Source organism: Diospyros lotus, chromosome 11 (genome assembly GCF_014633365.1).
Source record: "Diospyros lotus cultivar Yz01 chromosome 11, ASM1463336v1, whole genome shotgun sequence".
Lineage (NCBI taxonomy): Eukaryota > Viridiplantae > Streptophyta > Magnoliopsida > Ericales > Ebenaceae > Diospyros > Diospyros lotus.
The window spans coordinates 29,446,245-29,464,005 of NC_068348.1; the positions used below are offsets into that span (position 1 = coordinate 29,446,245).

A 17,761-nucleotide genomic window follows, 5' to 3' on the forward strand; every position below is an offset into this window, starting at 1 on the left:
CGGTCCATTGTACCCAATTTGCCACTTGTAGACAATTCTTGTTTGACTTGTCCTAAAGCAAAGTTGAGACGTTCTCCTTTTCCTGTTCATACTGATCATTCTACTACTTTCTTTGATCTAGTGCATATGGATATATGGGGTCCATATTCCCAATCTGATATGGCTCGAAATCATTATTTTTTGACCATTGTTGATGATTTTTCGAGATGTTCTTGGCTGTTCTTACTGAAAACAAAATCAGAGGTCCCTGAACTAATCCAACAATTTTATTATCTAGTCCTTAATCAATTTCAAAAGTCCATTAAGGCCATTAGAACTAATAATGGACTTGAATTCTCTTTGCCTACCTTTTATGCTTCAAAAGGGATTTTACATTTGAAATGCTCTTCAATAAACCTCCTGGTTATAGTCATCTTAGATCATTTGGATGCTTATGCTTTGCTGCCAATCTTATTGCTCATAGAAGGAAATTTGATTGTCGAGCCAGAAGGTGTATATTCTTGGGTTATCCTCTTGGTGTCAAAGCTTACAAACTCTATGATTTAGATTCCAACAGTGTTTTTCTTTCTAGAGATGTTCAATTTCATGAAGATATTTTTCCCTTTCGTGATACTACACATCAAACCATTGTTTCTGTTTCAGCAGATGTTCCTAATTTGGTTCTTCCATCATTTCCTTCAACACCCTCTGTTGATTCTTCTCCTTCTCCTGTTGCTTCTCCTACTGCAAATTTAATTGATCCTACTCCTACTATACCTGATTCCCCATCTATCACCTCTATACAGCCTAGACGCAGCACTAGACCTATCAAACCACCTTCCTACCTCAAGGACTACCATACCAACCTATAGTTCTCTAATTCTCTACCTTCCTCATCCAATGGTTGTACTTTATATCCTATTCAACACTTTGTTTCATATGATAATCTATCCCCACAATACAAAGCCTTTACCTTGTCCATCTCTACCACTTTTGAACCAACCACTTATACTCAAGCAAGTCAATTTGTTCATTGGCAACATGCCATGCAAGAAGAACTGAAAGCTTTAGAAGACAACAACACTTGGCAGATTGTTCCTTTACCCTCCAGTAAACATACCATTGGTTGCAAATGGGTGTACAAAACAAAGTTTAAGGTAGATGGCAGCATTGAGAGGTACAAAGTGATGTTTTACTTTTGATATAATTTTAATGATGAAAAACAATTGTATTTTGATGATGAAATACAGTTATGAGATTTCAATGCTAAAGAATTTTATGATTCAAAATATTCTTTTTTATGTTATCATTTATCGTTTCAGTTTTTATAAAAAGAATAGTCGATTATGTGTTTATGTTCTGTTGACTATGTTTATGGATAGTCGACTATGTGGTTTAGTGCTGTCGACTATGTCTGAAAATAGTCGACTATGCTGATTTGATCTGTCGACTATTTAAGGCTTTTGTCGACTATTTTTTCATCTGTCGACTATCAATTAAGGATAATTGACTATGGCTTTTCATCTGTCGACTATTTTTGTTCATAAAATTCAAAATTTTCTTCACATTTTTGCAATAGTCGACTGTGCATATGTATCTGTCGACTATGGGATTTTTGTGTTATAAGATAGTCGACTATGCGTTTTTGTCTGTCGACTATATTCTGTTTTATTTGTAAAAATAGTCAACTATGCATTTTCTTCTGTCGACTATATCTTTTACAGAAAGCTTCCAACGGCTAGTTTTTCAACTCCAACGGTCACAAACGGCTACATTTCTCTTCAATCTTTTAGGAAGCCTATAAATACAAGTCATGGATGATCAAGAGAAGATTAATGGATGGAAAGAAAATTATTTGAGCTTACATCATATACACATTTGTATTTATATTGACTGTGCTTTAATTTTCTTTCTTCAAGGCTTTGATTTTCACTTGTAATTATTCATTTCAAGCCTTGTATCATTTTTGAGAGACATTGTAACTAAGAGATTCATCTCTTAGATTCTCTCCAATTGTATACTTCTTGTTTTTCTTAACTTGTGTAGCTAGAGGGCTTACTTGTGTAAGTAAGAGGTTTTAGTGAATTGGTTTAAAATCCTTAGTGGGAGTTAAGGTAGTGGATTAGGGTTGGTTTAAACCGAACCACTATAAATCCTTTGTCTCATTTATTCTTCTCACTTTAAATTTGTCATTTTATATGTTCTATGTTTTAAATCACTAAAACCTCAATTGGGTCAAAAAGTTTTCAAATTCTATTAAGATTTTTAAAATATCCAATTCACCCCCCTCTTGGTGTGTGCCATAGCACCTCTCGTTCTAACACAAAGCTCGTTTGGTTGCTAAGGGTTTTAATCAAAAAAAGGGCTTTGACTATCACGAGACATTTAGTCATGTTGCCAAACACACAACTGTTAGAGTATTTCTTGCTCTTGCTGCTGCTAATAACTGGTACCTTTCTCAACTTGATGTTAATAATGCGTTTCTTAATGGGAATCTTCTTGAAGAAGTTTGTATGGATATTCCCCTTGGCTATCAGCTTCCGGGGGAGACTGGTATTGCATCTGATAGCTCACAATCTAAAGACATTAAGCTTGTGTGCAAATTACAGAAATCATTATATGGTTTAAAACAAGCTTCTAGACAGTGGAATGCCAAGTTTACTGAGTGTTTATTTCACTGTGGATTTATTCAATCAAAGTCAGATTACTCTTTATTCACTAAACATATGGGAGAAAATATTGTTGCTTTATTGGTTTATGTTGATGACATTATTATAGCAAGTAACAAAACTATGCTTATTGAAGATCTGAAGAAATACTTGAGCTTTCACTTTTAGCTTAAAGATTTAGGTGAACTGAAATTTTTCCTTGGGTTTGAAATAGCCAAATCCAAACATGGAATATCACTGTCTCAAAGAAAGTATACTCTTGGGTTGCTGGAAGACTATGGTCATTTGGGAGCAAAACCAAGTAATACACATATGGAGGTAAATCATAGGCTGGTTCATACTGATATTGACTTGCTGCAAGAGCTAACAATATATAGGCAGCTTGTAGGGAAGTTGTTATACTTAACTCTAACAAGACCTGATATTAGCTATGCTGTTCATATTTTAACTCAGTTCATGGACAAACCAGCAACAATACATTTGAATGCTGCATACAGAGTTTTGAGATATCTTAAGTTAGCACCAGGACAATGTATACTTATGTTATCATCTTCTGATTTAGTCCTAAAAGCATATTCAGATAGTGATTGGAGAGGGTGCAATGAAACACGAAAATCCTTGACAGGATTTTGTATTTTTCTTGGAGATGCTTTGGTTAGTTGGAAGTCAAAGAAACAGTAGACAGTGGTAAGAAGTTTTGCTGAAGCAGAGTATAAGGCAATGGCTGTGACTACATGTGAGGTTATTTGGTTGATTTATCTGTTAAATGACTTCAAAATTCGTCATGAGGGATCAGTGCACTTGTATTGTGATAATGTTTCAGCATTGCATATCTCCATGAATCCAGTGTTTCACGAAAGAATAAAGCATATTGAGCTAGATTGTCATTTTGTTAGAGAAAATGTTCTTGCAGAAGTAATAAAGCCATTGCATTTGAAGACTAATCTCCAGTTAGCAGACATGTTTACAAAGGCATTGCATCCATCTCAATTTCACAGTTTGCTGGTCAAGATGAGCATACATAACATATATGCTCGTCTTGAGGGGGAGTGTTAAGAAGAGAAAAGTTGTTAAATCAGTTTCTGATTATTGTTAATTAGCTAAACTAATTTCGGTTAGTTAGATTGGTTAGAAATAGAATTTTTGTATTTATTTTCTTTTCTTTCTTTCTTTTGTATATAAATTCTATTTTTACTTCATCAATAATAGATTGAAACATTCATTTCATAACAGATCCCACGATTTCAGTAGGAGAGATAAATCAAATAATCTAACAACAAGATAAATTTTGACCCCTTAATTTTTTATTTTGTATTATACCAAACTAACCTTAAGGTGTGCAGTGTATTTTACACAAATAAAACAGATGAGGAGATTACATTAAATTACCACCTTTTGAATAGAAAAGTGGCTAATTGTCACCCTTTTCAAAACCTTTTACTAAAATAAAATACCACCTCTTTTTGCCCACTCCACCCCTAATTTTTTATTATTTTAATTATATTTAATATATTATTTTTAATATAATACAATTGACTTGAAATTATATAATTAAAATAATAAAAAATAAAATATTTAAATAAAAAAATATACAAATACATGAATTAAAATATATATTTGCCCAAATTAAAATGGGTTCATTTCACAATTTATTTGATAATTAGTGTAAGGCAAAATAAATAAATAAATAGAAATAACGAATCAAAAGTCAATGTTACTGAGTGATTTATTATACTCTTAACTGATTGATATTTAAAAAAATATTTAAATGTTAAAGTACAATTCTATAAACGATATGTGTTTGAACAAAAATAGCCAACAGCATAGACTGTTTAAAAATAGAAATAGAAAATAAATATGATATGAAATAAAAATGAAAAAAATGATATTTTTTAAAAAATAAGATAAGGTAACACAGAAAAATGGATAAATAAAAAAATATATTTTTTAAAATAAAAAAATTATTAAAAAAAATCAATCAAATTATTTAAAGACATGCATATATTCATACATTCACAAAAACATAAAAAGATCCCAAGAGCGCAATACCTATTAAATTACTTACAAACATACTCACACAAAACTATATATATATATGCATACATTCACAAAATATATATATATATATATATATACATGCATTCTCAATTTACCTGTGGAAGATAGGTAAGAACAAGAACAAAAACAAAGAGAACTAAGACCCACTTAAATGGATGAATCAATTGTACTTCACTTTGTATTCCCATAGCAACTAGGGATAAAAAAAAGTATCAAATTCGATGACTTATTAAGGAACAAACAAACAAACAAATTAAGAGCATGTTATTGAAAATGTTGCAATATATATATTAGAGAAGCCTTTGTTAATTGTATACTAACAAAAAATACAAGTCCAAAAGTATGGTAAAATTATATACTTATAGTCATTGATGGTAGATTTTGTAGTTATTGATTGCCAGTCAAAATTAAGAAAATAGATGGAGTTGCAATTGTCCGTCGAAGATGGATGGAATGGCGGAATCACGACTAGATTGAGAAGATGAGAGCAAAGGAAAAGTTTGGAGTTTAGGATTAATGATTTTTGGATTTTTTGTAAAATAAAGAAAGAAACAAAATAAGATTATGAATAAAATTTAAAAATTTTAATTAACGAGTTGGTGACACAAAAAATATATCTATGATATTTATAAAATTGTAAAACAATTTTAAAATATTTTTAAATTACAAAAATAACATTAAAACCTTTTTATAAACATATAGTATTTCTTAAAATTTAAAAAATGGCACTACTTCAACGTTCGGATGGATTAGAGTTGTAACTCTATCATTTTCTTTATTGATCATAAGATAATATTCTTAAAAAAGTAAAATTCCTCACGTTAAGGACCTCTCTTTGTCCACCTCATATATAAAGAATGGAGATTAATCACAAAATCCAACTACCAAGATGAAACACGAAATTTGTTACTGACTATATAACAACAAGGACTCACCTTCGAGACCTATCGGCCCTCAATCGCTGGATGTGTCCCGGGGCGCATAAGGTGATATTCTCATTTTTAAGAGGTCGTAGTTTGTCAATTTTCTAAAAAGAAGTGATAAATTAAAAGACAAAAGAAATTTTTTGATTCCAACGTTTCAAAACCCTAAACCCTAGCCAATCCCTGTTTCCGACGTTCGAAGTGATTCGTAGCTTCAGAGCTCTGACGATTTCGAGATTTTCGAACGGATCTCTCACGTCGAAGGTGGAGGTGCAAGAAACGGTATGGAAGTAGAAAGAGTAGATGGCCGTAAAGCCAACCAGCTAAGACCACTCACTTGTTCTCGGAATGTTCTTAACCGTGCTCATGGCTCCGCCAGTTGGTCTCAAGGTGCGTCCGTCTTTCCTTTTCGCCTAGATTTTACAATATTTACTGAAGGTTTGTTTCTTTGTGGTCTTTTAGCATACTCGTCGTTCTCATATAAGGGGCCTAAATTTGCATTCTTTCTCCTTCCTATGGGATTCTGTTAAGTTTGAGCTGAAATTGAACAATTCTTTCTACATTACTAATGTTTCTGCTTGTAAATTTGAGTACTTGGTTGATTTTTTATTTTTCATTTAGGGGAAACAAAAGTCCTTGCTGCAGTTTATGGGCCGAAGGCAGGAACCAAGAAGAATGAAAATCCTTTAAAGGCTTGCATTGACGTCACCTGGAAGCCCAAGACCGGGCAGATTGGTGAGTTTCTTTATTGTTTTTGTTATTGTTTAACCCCTGAGCTTTGTATACAAAATGGAATGTTAATTTTGATTGTTATACACTAAGTTGACTGAGGTTGCACACCAAGATATTAGGGATTAGCCAATGAATTTACGTTATGGAGTTGCGTTTAACTTAGAGGTGCGGCTTTCAAGTAACAATTTCAACATGGAAATCATGTTATTGATTACATAATAGTTATTTGTTTTGAGAATTGGGAGGAAATGAAACAATGAGCCAAACTATCATTTTCGCATTCGTATTGAAGAGATTGCTGCTGCATTGAAATCATGTTGTCTGTAATATGCCATAAGATTATTGTACTAGCTCCACTCTAAGTTATTCTGTAGCATTGATGAAAGTATTTTCATTTGACTTTCTTTGTTTACTTATTTACAACTACAACAATCACAAGTCTTAATCTCACTAGGTGTGGTTGGCCACTCTTTGTTTACTTATTTAAGAAAAGAAAAATAAAAATTTGACTTGTGTGGTTCTTATCTTCTATCTTCTAATTTAAATTCTTCTGTTATCTAGGAAAACCGGAGAAGGAGCATGAGATGATATTGAAAAGGACTTTGCAAAGCATATGCCTTTTGACTGTCAACCCAAACACTACAACGTCAGTTATAATTCAGGTGAGACAGCTAGATCCATCTGGAGATATCATTATTTTCTGCCACCTGATTGTGAGTTTCCAATCCGCTACTTACAATCACTAATTTTTGTTTAGAGTATGAATACGTGGTTTTTAAGCTACTTGCGGATATTTCCTTGTCATCCTGCTTTGATGCAAAATAGCAAAAATTTGGAGTATGATATTGGAATTTTAGCTCGCCAGTCATGTCGACTTATGGCCTTATCTTTTGTAAGGCCCTTGTAACTCATAGCATACTTAGGAGTCTCTCCCCAAGTTATTTTGGGTCTTTCTTTACCTCTTTGCTAAATGCTTGTCCCATTAAGTCAATTGTCCTAACAGAAGCCTTTATTGGTTAGTTTCATGCAATCAAACCATCTTAATTATGTTTCGCACACTTTATCTTTAATAGGAGCCACTTCAACCTTATTATGAATAATCTTATTTATAATTTTATCTTAGATAAATTGACCATACACGTCTTGTACTTTAGGCCTTTGGTCCAAACACCCCAAATAGTTTGTTTTTATACAAACTACTATCTGTACTTCATTTAAATCTCTAGGACACCCCTTCCATTACTAATGACACTAAATTAAACTGAAATTAGGAAAAATAAGCACCAAACTCTGTTTAATTAAAAAACAAAAAACAAAAAACAAAAAACAAAACTAAAGTTAAAAAACAAAAAAAGAACAGACACTGGAACCTAACACTAGGTTCCACAGAGAGAGAGAGAGAGAGTCCCTTTCAGTTTTCATTTTCTATATTTTGTGTTTCGTTTTTGTTTTCTTAAAAAAAAAAAAAAAAACACTTCACATGTTTGACAACATCTTGTTTTCAGTTTTATGTTTGATTTTTTCTTTTTTTTGCATTTTTTCTACCAATTGCTTTATTTTGTTTCCAGTTTTTTTTTTTTTTCTCCCCACCTATCGCTATTGGTGACCTTCGATTGTTGGCAATTCCTTTGACAAATCACTATAGGAGTCGCTGGAGAGTAGTAATGCTAGTATAGGGTTGTTGGCAGAGGCCAATGGTTGCCAATGACCCCTCTGGCGTTATACCAGTGGCCAGTGGTCAGAGATGGAAGAGGGGAAGAAAATGAAAATTGTGAAAATAGCTTTTTCTTGTTTTCAAAATTTTTGGAAATAAAAGCCAGAAACCAAATGCCATTTTCTGTTTTCATTCGCAAAATAGTGAAAACAAAAGCTCATCCAGCTGGCCCCTTATGTTGCTGTTTAACCAAACTAATACTTGATAGAGTGGCATGGCAAAGGTGGAGATATTCAGAGGCAGTACTTTCCTGCCCATTTTTGTCTGTTTTCAAGTATGATACTGTTTGTGGCTTCTTCAGTTACAAGCATTTAGTTTTTGTACTTTCTTTGCAGGTTGTCAATCGAGTTTTTATGCGTTTTTTTTGCAGGTTGTCAATGATGATGGCGCTGTATCCTCCATTCTCACTTCCTTCTAGTAGAATGATAACTAATTGGACCTTAACCAGGGTTCTTTTAATGTTGACATTCTTTTATTTTATTTGTTTGTTAAAACCTCCTCGAACTATATCAATGAGGTATTTAGTATTTATATATAAAAATTTCCAGTGGACAGGTGTGGTTACAGGTTTGAGTTACAGAAGCAGTCTTTTTGCTAGAGCAAGGCAAGACTACATGACATACAAATATGACCCTCATAGAACAGGGAGGCTCATGCATTGGGGATGCCATTTTAATTGCTTTGCTTCAATGGCATGCCCCTGGGGTCCTCACCTTGTTCAATAAAGTTGCAGGAGATGCCATAATATTGACAGCTATTTGTAGGTTCTGCTAGATCTTGTTGAACTTCCAGCTACTTAATTTTTTCTTTGCATTTGTTTATTTTTTCTTTTAGAACCACATAAAACTACATCAATGGGGTATTCAGAGATTCCATGGAGAAGATTTTACAGTAGACAAGTGCAATGGTGTTGCAAAATTAATCTTTTTTCTTTTTATTACTTCTTCACAGGAATGCCATTAAGAAATGAAGCTTTCCCTCACTGTATCCAGTGAAGTTACTTGAGATGCCATATAATTTAGGCAGATTTTGGTAGGCATCGTTTGATGTTGATGTATTTCTGGCCATCTAGTTGTTTCTTAACAAATCATTCCCCTCTTGTCAATGTATGTGTGGTGAGGCAGTATTTGAAACTTTGAATGTCCCTTGGAAACAAACTTTTCTATTCACTTTTATGATGCATATCACCTTATTTTAGTTCTATATACCTTATGAGACGGTGGTTTGAGATTAAATATTATGACCAACTTTAGAACCTCACATCATCTAATCAGGGTTTTTGGATAACTTTTCTTCATGCATGACTGTTTCTTATTGTTGTCCATCTGTCTGCATGGACTGTAATTATTTCTTTTAAATGTTAAGGAATGACAACATAGCCTGGTTTTGTTCATAATGGAGACCCAAATGCCCATTTGACAATATGTGACTTCTTGACTGAACCTTGTCTAGCTTCTTGTATGTGCAATAAATGCTGCTTGTGCTGCCCTTGTAGATGCTGGGATTCCTTTGAAGCATCTTGCAGGTATAAGATATATGGTTATGCTCCATTTTATTGTTTGATGAATGTGCCTTGATTTTTGTTGCTGGTTGCTGCAGTTGCAATATGTTGTTGTCTGACAGAAAATGGGTATGTTATTCTGGACCCCAACAAACATGAAGAACAGGTATAGTTAATTCCTGTTAAAATTTCTGATGCTTTTTGGCATTGGGTTCTTTACCTTTACTTCTAGCTCGCTTGGGTTTCTAACAACTCCCCTCTGAGATCCTTGAAATACTTTTCCCTACTGAATAAATGGCTATGAAATTATGTTTACCTTTTAACTACTAGCTGAGTTAAATGGTGAGCCCAAATCATTGAGCTAACTCGGTCAGATATACATTAAATACTTAATCAACCTGAACAAAGAGGGAAGGTCTGATATGCTTCCCCCATTCCCTTTGACATGGAGTATGTTGTTGACTGGCCTGAAAATGAACTTCAATAATCAAATGTTGATGCTATTTAACAATTTTGTGCTCTAGATTTCACAATCCTGTTGTATAGCACTTCTGCAATATCAAAGATCTGCCATTACCCACTGACAACAGTATCCATCCTTCCGCACATTCACTATCCACTTGCATGGACTCTACCAACTGCCATTGTCCCCTTGGCTGAACTACCACATTCTCTAATAATTTCAGCCACAACCCCTTCATGCTTAACCATCTCTCTCTGTATCAATCCACCTTTCACTGTTTCTTGTACCTACCAATGTTTTTAAAAGCGCCAAGCGCAGAAAGCCTATGGAGCTTAAGTGCATGCTTAAGCAAAGTGAAGCGCACATAAATGAAAAGAATATAAACCTTTAAAAGCATAAAAAATATAAACTATTAAAAAAACAATCATTAAAGAAAACTAAGTAAGATGAGGGCTGAAAATTTTAATAAATGATGAGATACCATATTTTATTTATATTTTGTACCCATTTACAAGTTCAAACAATCATAAAAAAAAGTACAAGAAAAAAAAAATCATCCCTAATTTACTGCTATCTCCCATCATTCAACCTCTAATTTACAACAATCAGGAATCAATCATTAATCCCTAATGTACAACAATCAAAAACATATTAGCACTCCCTAATTTACACCTAATGACATGTTTCCATTAATATTTTTGCTCAGTAAATATGGTCGAATTCTTTTTTTTTTTTTAAGTGTAGATATGATTTTATCAGATCTTAAACAGCTTTTTTGGGTAAGGTTTCCATTCAAGCAGCCACATCATTGCCAAAATTAAACAAATCCAACCATTCATATTGTCTGAAATAAAAATAATAATAAAACTAAGCACTTTTATTGTGCTTAGCTAAAGTTGCTGAGCTTCATGCACAAAAAATCCCTAAGCATGCTGTGCTTTGTGCTTAAAGCACACTTTAGTGCACTTTTTTAAAAAACTGGTACCTCCCCCTTGTCATTCTTGCAGGACCCACTTTCTCCATTCTGTCCTACGTGCAAATTTCAATCTTCTCAGTCATCTACTGCCCCAGATAGTGAAATCATTGATAGATTTTTACTTTTATCTTGAATTTCTCATCTATTACCTTTTCTCTCTAAATCTTTTGTTTTTTGCCCCAATGTGATTGATAAATGCAATACAGTGATGATGTGTGCATGGATGTGCATATAACTTTGTGTTTGTATGATGATGGAGGTGGGGTATTGAGGTGCAAGACAGTGCCCTTGTGTTCATGTAGAGGAGGGAAGGGAGGAAGCATGATCTCTGGTGGTGGTGGTGGTAACCTATGTTGATTGAGTAGGTGTGGGTGGTAGTTTGTCTGCAGTGCTGGTGTGAGCTTGTAGTGTTTGGGTGGCACTGTTAGCTTGGGCTATTGGTTGTTTTGGTTTTTGGTGACCTGTGGGTACATGGCTGAGGGTTGATGGTGGTAGGATTGAATTATGGTTGGTGCTTTTCATGGTGGTGATGGTCTTGCACTGGTGAAAAGATATATACTTTGGTATCAAGAGGACATTGAAGCTTACAAGGGCATTTTTGACTGTTCAATTAACTTATCCTTGACTGCTTTAACTATGTTAAGGGTCATGTAATGGAGTAGGGGAATTGGAAACTGCATGGAGGATATACACAACATCCATTTATCTTACTAGTTTGTCTCTTCTTATTTCAGTTCTTATTAAAACATGGTCAACAAATAGGAAGCCTATGAGGACTGCAAAATAGAAAATTAACATGTTATTCATCTGCACATCTGTGCATTCACATATTTACACATCTAGCAATCTTTCTTCTTCATTTTATGCAGAGTTCTTATTGCTTTATTTGTACACACACTGGGTACATAATGTCATATACAAGTACCTATTTATTGACAATGTTTATGGCGTGTAATTGCAGAAAATGAAAGCATTTGTCTATCTGGTTTTCCCGAACTCGATTCACGCTGTCCTTCCAGAAGGATCATTGCAGGTGGGGAAAGAACCAATGGAACATGGGATAATCACATCTGTGACGCATGGTGTAATGTCAGGTATTTGCCACATTTATCTGTTCTTCATTTTTCATGTTATACCTCATTTTCTTGTGTCACAATGTAGTGGAAGCTTGTAGATGAATTACTTGTCTTGCTGATATTTGTAAATTGATAAACATTCCCATGTTTTGGATCTAGAACCCCCACACTCCAACTTATGATTGCTGAAATTAGAAGTATATTGAATCTTAATTTTGAGTACATCTGGCAATCAAACTTCATTCACCTTTTCCACTGTTAAGTTAGTGGCTATGGAGGTTTGCCAAGGATAATGATTTTCTTTGGAGAAGAGTGGTGGCTAGTAGATATGGATGTAATTGTGGGGTGGGGGATTTAGCATATTGGTTGAATCAATTCTCCCTATGGGGTTGTCTTTTGGAGAGCTACCATGAAAATGCGGAGGGAGTTTTATAAATTTACCATTTTTTGCACGGGATATTGGTCTGGGTGTGAGATTTTGGGAGGACAGGTATTGTGAGGAGAGTTCCCTTTGGGAGTGTTTTTCAGATATGTTTGTCATTGCATGGGGTTCACCTTTTGTCATTGCCTTGAAAAGGATGTTCCTGTTAGTGAGTGCTTCTCCATCTCTTTAAAGTGAATAGTGGTGAACGTGTGGATTATTTACTCCTACGTTGTTTAGTAGCTGGAGAGGAGTGCAGCGTTGCATTTACAATCTAGGGGTGTACAGTGAGTTAGGCCAGCCTTTTCTTTTGAGTTTGTGTGCTTGAAGGTACAGCTTCCCTCTTCTTTTCTTTTTGTTGAAGATAGAATATTTATTGGTTGTTGATAGTGATAAATTTTGGGGAATCCTTTATATTTTTTTTATATATATATATATATATGTTGAAACGGAAAGGAGCTAATTTCCCCTTGATTAGTGGGAATTATCTCCAATCTTTTGATTGATACCCCAAATCACTTCCCTGATTGATAGAGTATATTGTAGGAATATTATGTATATTCTTATTTCCTAATTTATTCTTTCCTATTGTGTTGTATTCTTCCTCTATAAAAAAAAGAAGAATCATTGTATCTTAAATTCACAGTGAATTAGAGAATTTCTTCTCCATATCCATTTTAGCTTATAATATATATATATATATATATGAGTTTGACCCCTTCAAAAAGTTTATTATTATTAGTTTTTGGTGCATGCTTCTTAATCAATATAAAAATAAAAAGTTCTGCTTGAGGTTGAAGTTTGATTCATGCAAGCTTTTCCCGACACCCATATTGAGTAAGATAATTTCAAGGGCAGCGTAAGGTTTTGCTCAGAAGGCTGGGTAGTCGACCAGTTAGATTACTCTAATCTACTATAATATTGATGTGGGCTCTCTCTCTCTCTCTCTCTCTCGGTAACTGATGCAACCTGAAGAGAACTTCTAGTTTTTTTCTATGTTATTTTTTATCAAGTTAAGAGGCTTTTTATCAGCCACTTTCTTGATTCCAACTAGAGCGCAGCATCTTAAAGTGATGTCACAGTGGACGTGTAAACTTAAGCCATAATTTATTGAGTCTAAGATGGTGAAAAAAATTAGGGTTTTCGGTTGACTTTAAAGTTTTGAGATGTCTTTTAAAAACTGCAGGAGAAAAAGCAGCCTAAGCCCTCCTTCCCATTCAATTTTCCTACTATTGCTTTGGTGAATTAATCCGTTTGAATTCTCTAGCTTCTGCCTTGTTTTGTGCCGTGTTTGCACTTTGATCTTGGACATTGACAACTTAAATGTCATATTCATGGGGGGTTTATCCATATTCTTATTTGTTTCGTGGTTTGAACTTGACTGTCTAACTTGGTTTGCCTATATGTATTCAGTGGAAAATTATCTTCAGTGCATGGAACGAGGGCGTGCTGCGTGTGCAAAGTTGTCGGATTTTCTCAGGAGAAGCTTGCAGACACAGGTCCCAAGTGGCTCTCCCAAGGCTGGGTGATGCCGTTGTCCGGCAGCAAGGGGCGCGGAAACAAGGGAACAAAGTGACAGAAAACAAGGAAATATGAAAGACAGAAAACTTGCAATGTGAGAACGGGATCAAGATCCCAAACCCGAACCCAAACTTTGGAAAAAAGGAGCATGCTTTGAGCATTTTGGGCACAAGTAACAATTCTTGATGATCCTATAGAAAAAGTTATTTAATATACTAAAAGAAAAGTTAAATTTGTTTTAAGTTTCATTATGTGCGCGCGCGCGCGCGCACGTAATCGTATGGTGCTTGAATAATGGATAAGTGAGAATATATTGGAAATGTTATTTTTATGTTTTGATAATATCAACCTTTTTTTTTCTTTTTATTTTTTTTTTGTTGGCCATTGCCACCGTCGTAGCCACCTCTCTCTCTTTAGCTGTTTGCCAACCATAGCATTTCTGCTTTCTTCTCCCTCTCAATGTCAACCTTACACCATTGCCACCATCTTCGTCTTTTCTTTTTATTAGCCCCCAGGACATAGATCAACTGCTAAAGAAAGAACTCGTTAGAGTGTTGTTTTTTGGACTTTCAGATTTTGTGTTCAAACCTTGATCAGAAGATAGTTTAGTAGTTAAGAAGTAATTCTGAAAATAAAAAATGTTTATTGTTTTTATATTTGTAGTTGTGCTAGAGATCGAAACTTGTCTCTTGGATTTTCTAATTTATCTCTTTTGTTAGAATCGTTGAATCGAGCAGAAGGCAGAAGGCACTAGTGATAGTGTGTAATTTAAAAAAATAAATAAATAGATAAATAATATTCATTTTATAGCACAAACCTACAATTTGTCTTTACTGTTAGTAGTCGTCAAAGCAAAATTTATCCAATCATTTCAGCTGCCACCCATTCACTTAGACCTCTCTATCTCCACCACTACAACTGCCGCCCCAATCATTTCTGCGCAACCAAAAATCACCCATCAAAAACTTCCCCTATCACTTCATCACACGAAAATTCATTTATTGAAAAATATATAATTAAATAAATTTTGTATATAATATAAATGTAATTGAACAGAAAATTGCAACAAAAATTAAAGAAAAATTACAAAAATTCAGAAAAAAGGTAACTTAAATTAAAATCAAGGACAACAATCTTGACAAACACAAAAATTGTGATCCTAGAAGAAAAAAAAGAGCCGGACTTCATAGAAAAACATGAGTAATCAAAAACAAAAAACAAAAATTGATTCAAGATCTTATTCGTCTAGGGATCTTGACTAATTCACCACACTTGATCACATCACCAATATTGTGTGTGTGTGAGAGAGAGAGAGAGAGAGAGAAAGAGAAAGAGAGGCGGGCTAGTTATGGTGGTGGTTGCAGTAGTTTTAGTTGTTTGACATGTAGCTTATGATTGTGGTAGTGGTTGCAGAAGTTTTGGTTGTTTGAGATGGAGTTGGTAGTTGTGGTGGTAGTTGTAATGGTCAACTTAAGATGAGTGGTGGTGATTGTCGTGATTTTTGTGTTTGAATATTAGAGAAAAAAATAGAGATGGGGCAATTTAAAAAGAAGAATGAGAGAAAACAATTTACTAATTTTTTTTTTATGAGATTTAAAGTTTTAGTTGTGGTGGCAACGATAGATAAGAATAATCAATGCTGACAAGAAATTCGTGGAGGCAAGTGGAGCAAAATCTAATGACAGAATTGGAAAGGTGACGATGGTGGGTAGAGTAACGGATTTGAGAGTTAGTTTTTTTTTTTTTTTTAATCTTCAATCCACGTTAAAATTGTCTTAAAATATAAGGGATCCTTAAACTATTTAAAAAAATAACTTTTAGCCTTTCAACTAAAATTTTGGCATATTCTCTCTTTCAATCATTTTTTTTAATCATCTTAAGTCTTTAATGTTAATCTCTATTAAAGCGTAAATTACACCTTCATTACAAACATATGAAGGGGACTTAAGGTAAACCCCAAAAAAAGAAATTCACAGAAGAAATATGACAAAATTTTTATTGAGGGGTTAATGACCACACTTCTTAATAATTTAGATAACCCTTCTTAATCATAAAACAAGCCTATCAAACTGGCATTTTAATGAGCAAAGATGCCTCCCATGATTCTGTAAAAAGATGCCTTAAAATACTTGTCTTCTTTGCTTGCAAGTGCACTTTTAAACTGTCTGGGCTGATAGGACTAGTAGTCAGGATTTGACGGCTTCTATAATTTGACACAGAGATGACTATTGTGAGAGAGAGCGAGAGAGAGCTGGTTGTTTCTAATGCAATTTTCCAAGTGAATTGTTCTGTGCAGAAGCCTTCCCTCCCGCAGAAATTTGATCATTTAATGACTTCACTTCCCTCTTCTTTTAAGGTAAACTAATCTTTCAATGTATGACACAGGCTTCGTTACAATGAGTGAACTTAAACTATATATCTATCATATTAAATTTGATGTTCTTTTTAGTCCCACTTCCATAACCTCTTTTCAGTAATAATTCTGCCAAGAACATGCAAAATTAGATCAACTTTGCATACAAATTACTAACACATTCTAGTTTCCATTAGTAGCCTCTCCTCAAAAGTCAAGGAGTTGTTGCAGTTTCCCATAACAATCAATGTTCCCCAACTTGTCAAGAACTCTTCCCGGAGATTACTGGAAGCCTTTGTTGGTTCAGTGTTTGAATCTATCGACCAGCCATTGCTGCCATCTCAGGTGCCCCTGCAAGGCATTACTCACAGTTCACCATATGTACACAAGGACAGAGATGCTGTATTTTTAGAATATGATTTTAGAAGCAATGTGTTAACCCTTATTACTTGCGCACTGTAATGGCAGAGTAACTTTGCTCCAGTTGAAGAGACAGGGGAAGGCGTTCATATTTCCAGCATAGAAGGGGGGATTCCAGATGACTTTAAAGTGGACTTGAAATTCAAAAGGAGTTGTAGCTTTATCCATGATATAGGTGTTACACACAAAGGTAAACACCATCCAACTTCTGCTCTCAGGGGCCATCCAACTTCTGCCCTCAAGGGCGGATGCAGGAAGCAGGTGGGCAGTGGATTGCGTGAAGTGGGCAGAGGGCAAAGAGCTAGAAAAGGTGAGCTGGAAAGGGTAGATCCAAGGAGCAGGTGGGCACTGGGCTTCAGCTGGCACTGGCTCCCCTTGGATCCGCCCATGTCTGCTCTATTTTGTTCGAATCTAATGCTGCAAACTAATAAGTCTAGTTTCTGCTAGCCTGTGGGAACTTCTTGTGTACTAAAATAATACTCTTAACTCAGGTTGCAGGTGCAATGTGATCCTTGATTTTCCTGTAACCATAGACATAAACTGACTAATTGCAGGAGTACTTCTCATCAAAATGCTCTCTCTCTCTTTTATTTTTTATTTTTTCAGAATTTGAAGCATTGTTTTAACCGTGACAAGCCCTGGGAAATCATTGTGCTATATGTTCAGATTGATGAAGTATGAAAAGGAGAGGACATGAAAGGATCGGTGTAATGCCACAATATGGTGATGCAAAGTCAGCTAAATGGTTCAACGTGCAAACATGTATGGCGTTTCACCTTCTTAATTGTTTTGAGGGTGGCAATGAGGTAACCAACAATGTTGATCCTGCATTAGGTTTTGTATTGTTGATCTCAAATTTCCAAGTTATTGAGCTCATGTTTGTTCGAGGAAGAGCAGGTTGTAGTTTGGATGTGCAGAGTTCGTGGATCTATTATTCCAAGACTTGATATAGGCA

At 34.7% G+C, this 17,761-nt stretch overlaps 2 protein-coding genes and 1 long non-coding RNA gene across 3 annotated transcripts; all 3 read left to right on the plus strand.

The window, feature by feature from the left end:
- The first annotated feature begins 5,714 nt into the window (after positions 1-5,714).
- Positions 5,715-14,399, plus strand: LOC127813539 (exosome complex exonuclease RRP46 homolog). Its single transcript, XM_052354559.1, has 8 exons — positions 5,715-6,019; positions 6,251-6,364; positions 6,923-7,023; positions 8,446-8,466; positions 9,528-9,600; positions 9,675-9,742; positions 11,977-12,109; positions 13,926-14,399. Exons 1-8 carry the CDS (start codon positions 5,914-5,916, stop codon positions 14,039-14,041), a joined length of 732 nt encoding a protein of 243 aa, XP_052210519.1. The 5' UTR covers positions 5,715-5,913; the 3' UTR covers positions 14,042-14,399.
- On the plus strand, positions 8,473-9,428 carry LOC127813540 (uncharacterized). Its single transcript, XR_008026117.1, has 2 exons — positions 8,473-8,835; positions 9,027-9,428. It is a non-coding gene; the product is annotated as an uncharacterized LOC127813540 (long non-coding RNA).
- A 1,270-nt stretch (positions 14,400-15,669) lies between the features above and the next one.
- Positions 15,670-17,253, plus strand: LOC127812829 (uncharacterized). The gene is made up of 3 exons (XM_052353354.1): positions 15,670-15,728; positions 16,587-16,731; positions 16,855-17,253. Exons 1-3 carry the CDS (start codon positions 15,670-15,672, stop codon positions 17,251-17,253), a joined length of 603 nt encoding a protein of 200 aa, XP_052209314.1.
- Positions 17,254-17,761: the final 508 nt, after the last annotated feature.

Bases quoted from the DNA above. Each gene is read 5' to 3' on its own strand.
- LOC127813539 (XM_052354559.1), top strand. From the start codon at position 5,914: ATGGAAGTAGAAAGAGTAGATGGCCGTAAAGCCAACCAGCTAAGACCA. The intron at 9,601-9,674 runs GTATAAGATATA...TGGTTGCTGCAG, and splicing joins TCCTTTGAAGCATCTTGCAG to TTGCAATATGTTGTTGTCTG. The intron at 9,743-11,976 runs GTATAGTTAATT...GTGTAATTGCAG, and splicing joins CCAACAAACATGAAGAACAG to AAAATGAAAGCATTTGTCTA.
- LOC127812829 (XM_052353354.1), top strand. From the start codon at position 15,670: ATGCTGACAAGAAATTCGTGGAGGCAAGTGGAGCAAAATCTAATGACA. The intron at 15,729-16,586 runs GTGACGATGGTG...TTCCATTAGTAG, and splicing joins CTAATGACAGAATTGGAAAG to CCTCTCCTCAAAAGTCAAGG. The intron at 16,732-16,854 runs GTGCCCCTGCAA...CTGTAATGGCAG, and splicing joins AGCCATTGCTGCCATCTCAG to AGTAACTTTGCTCCAGTTGA.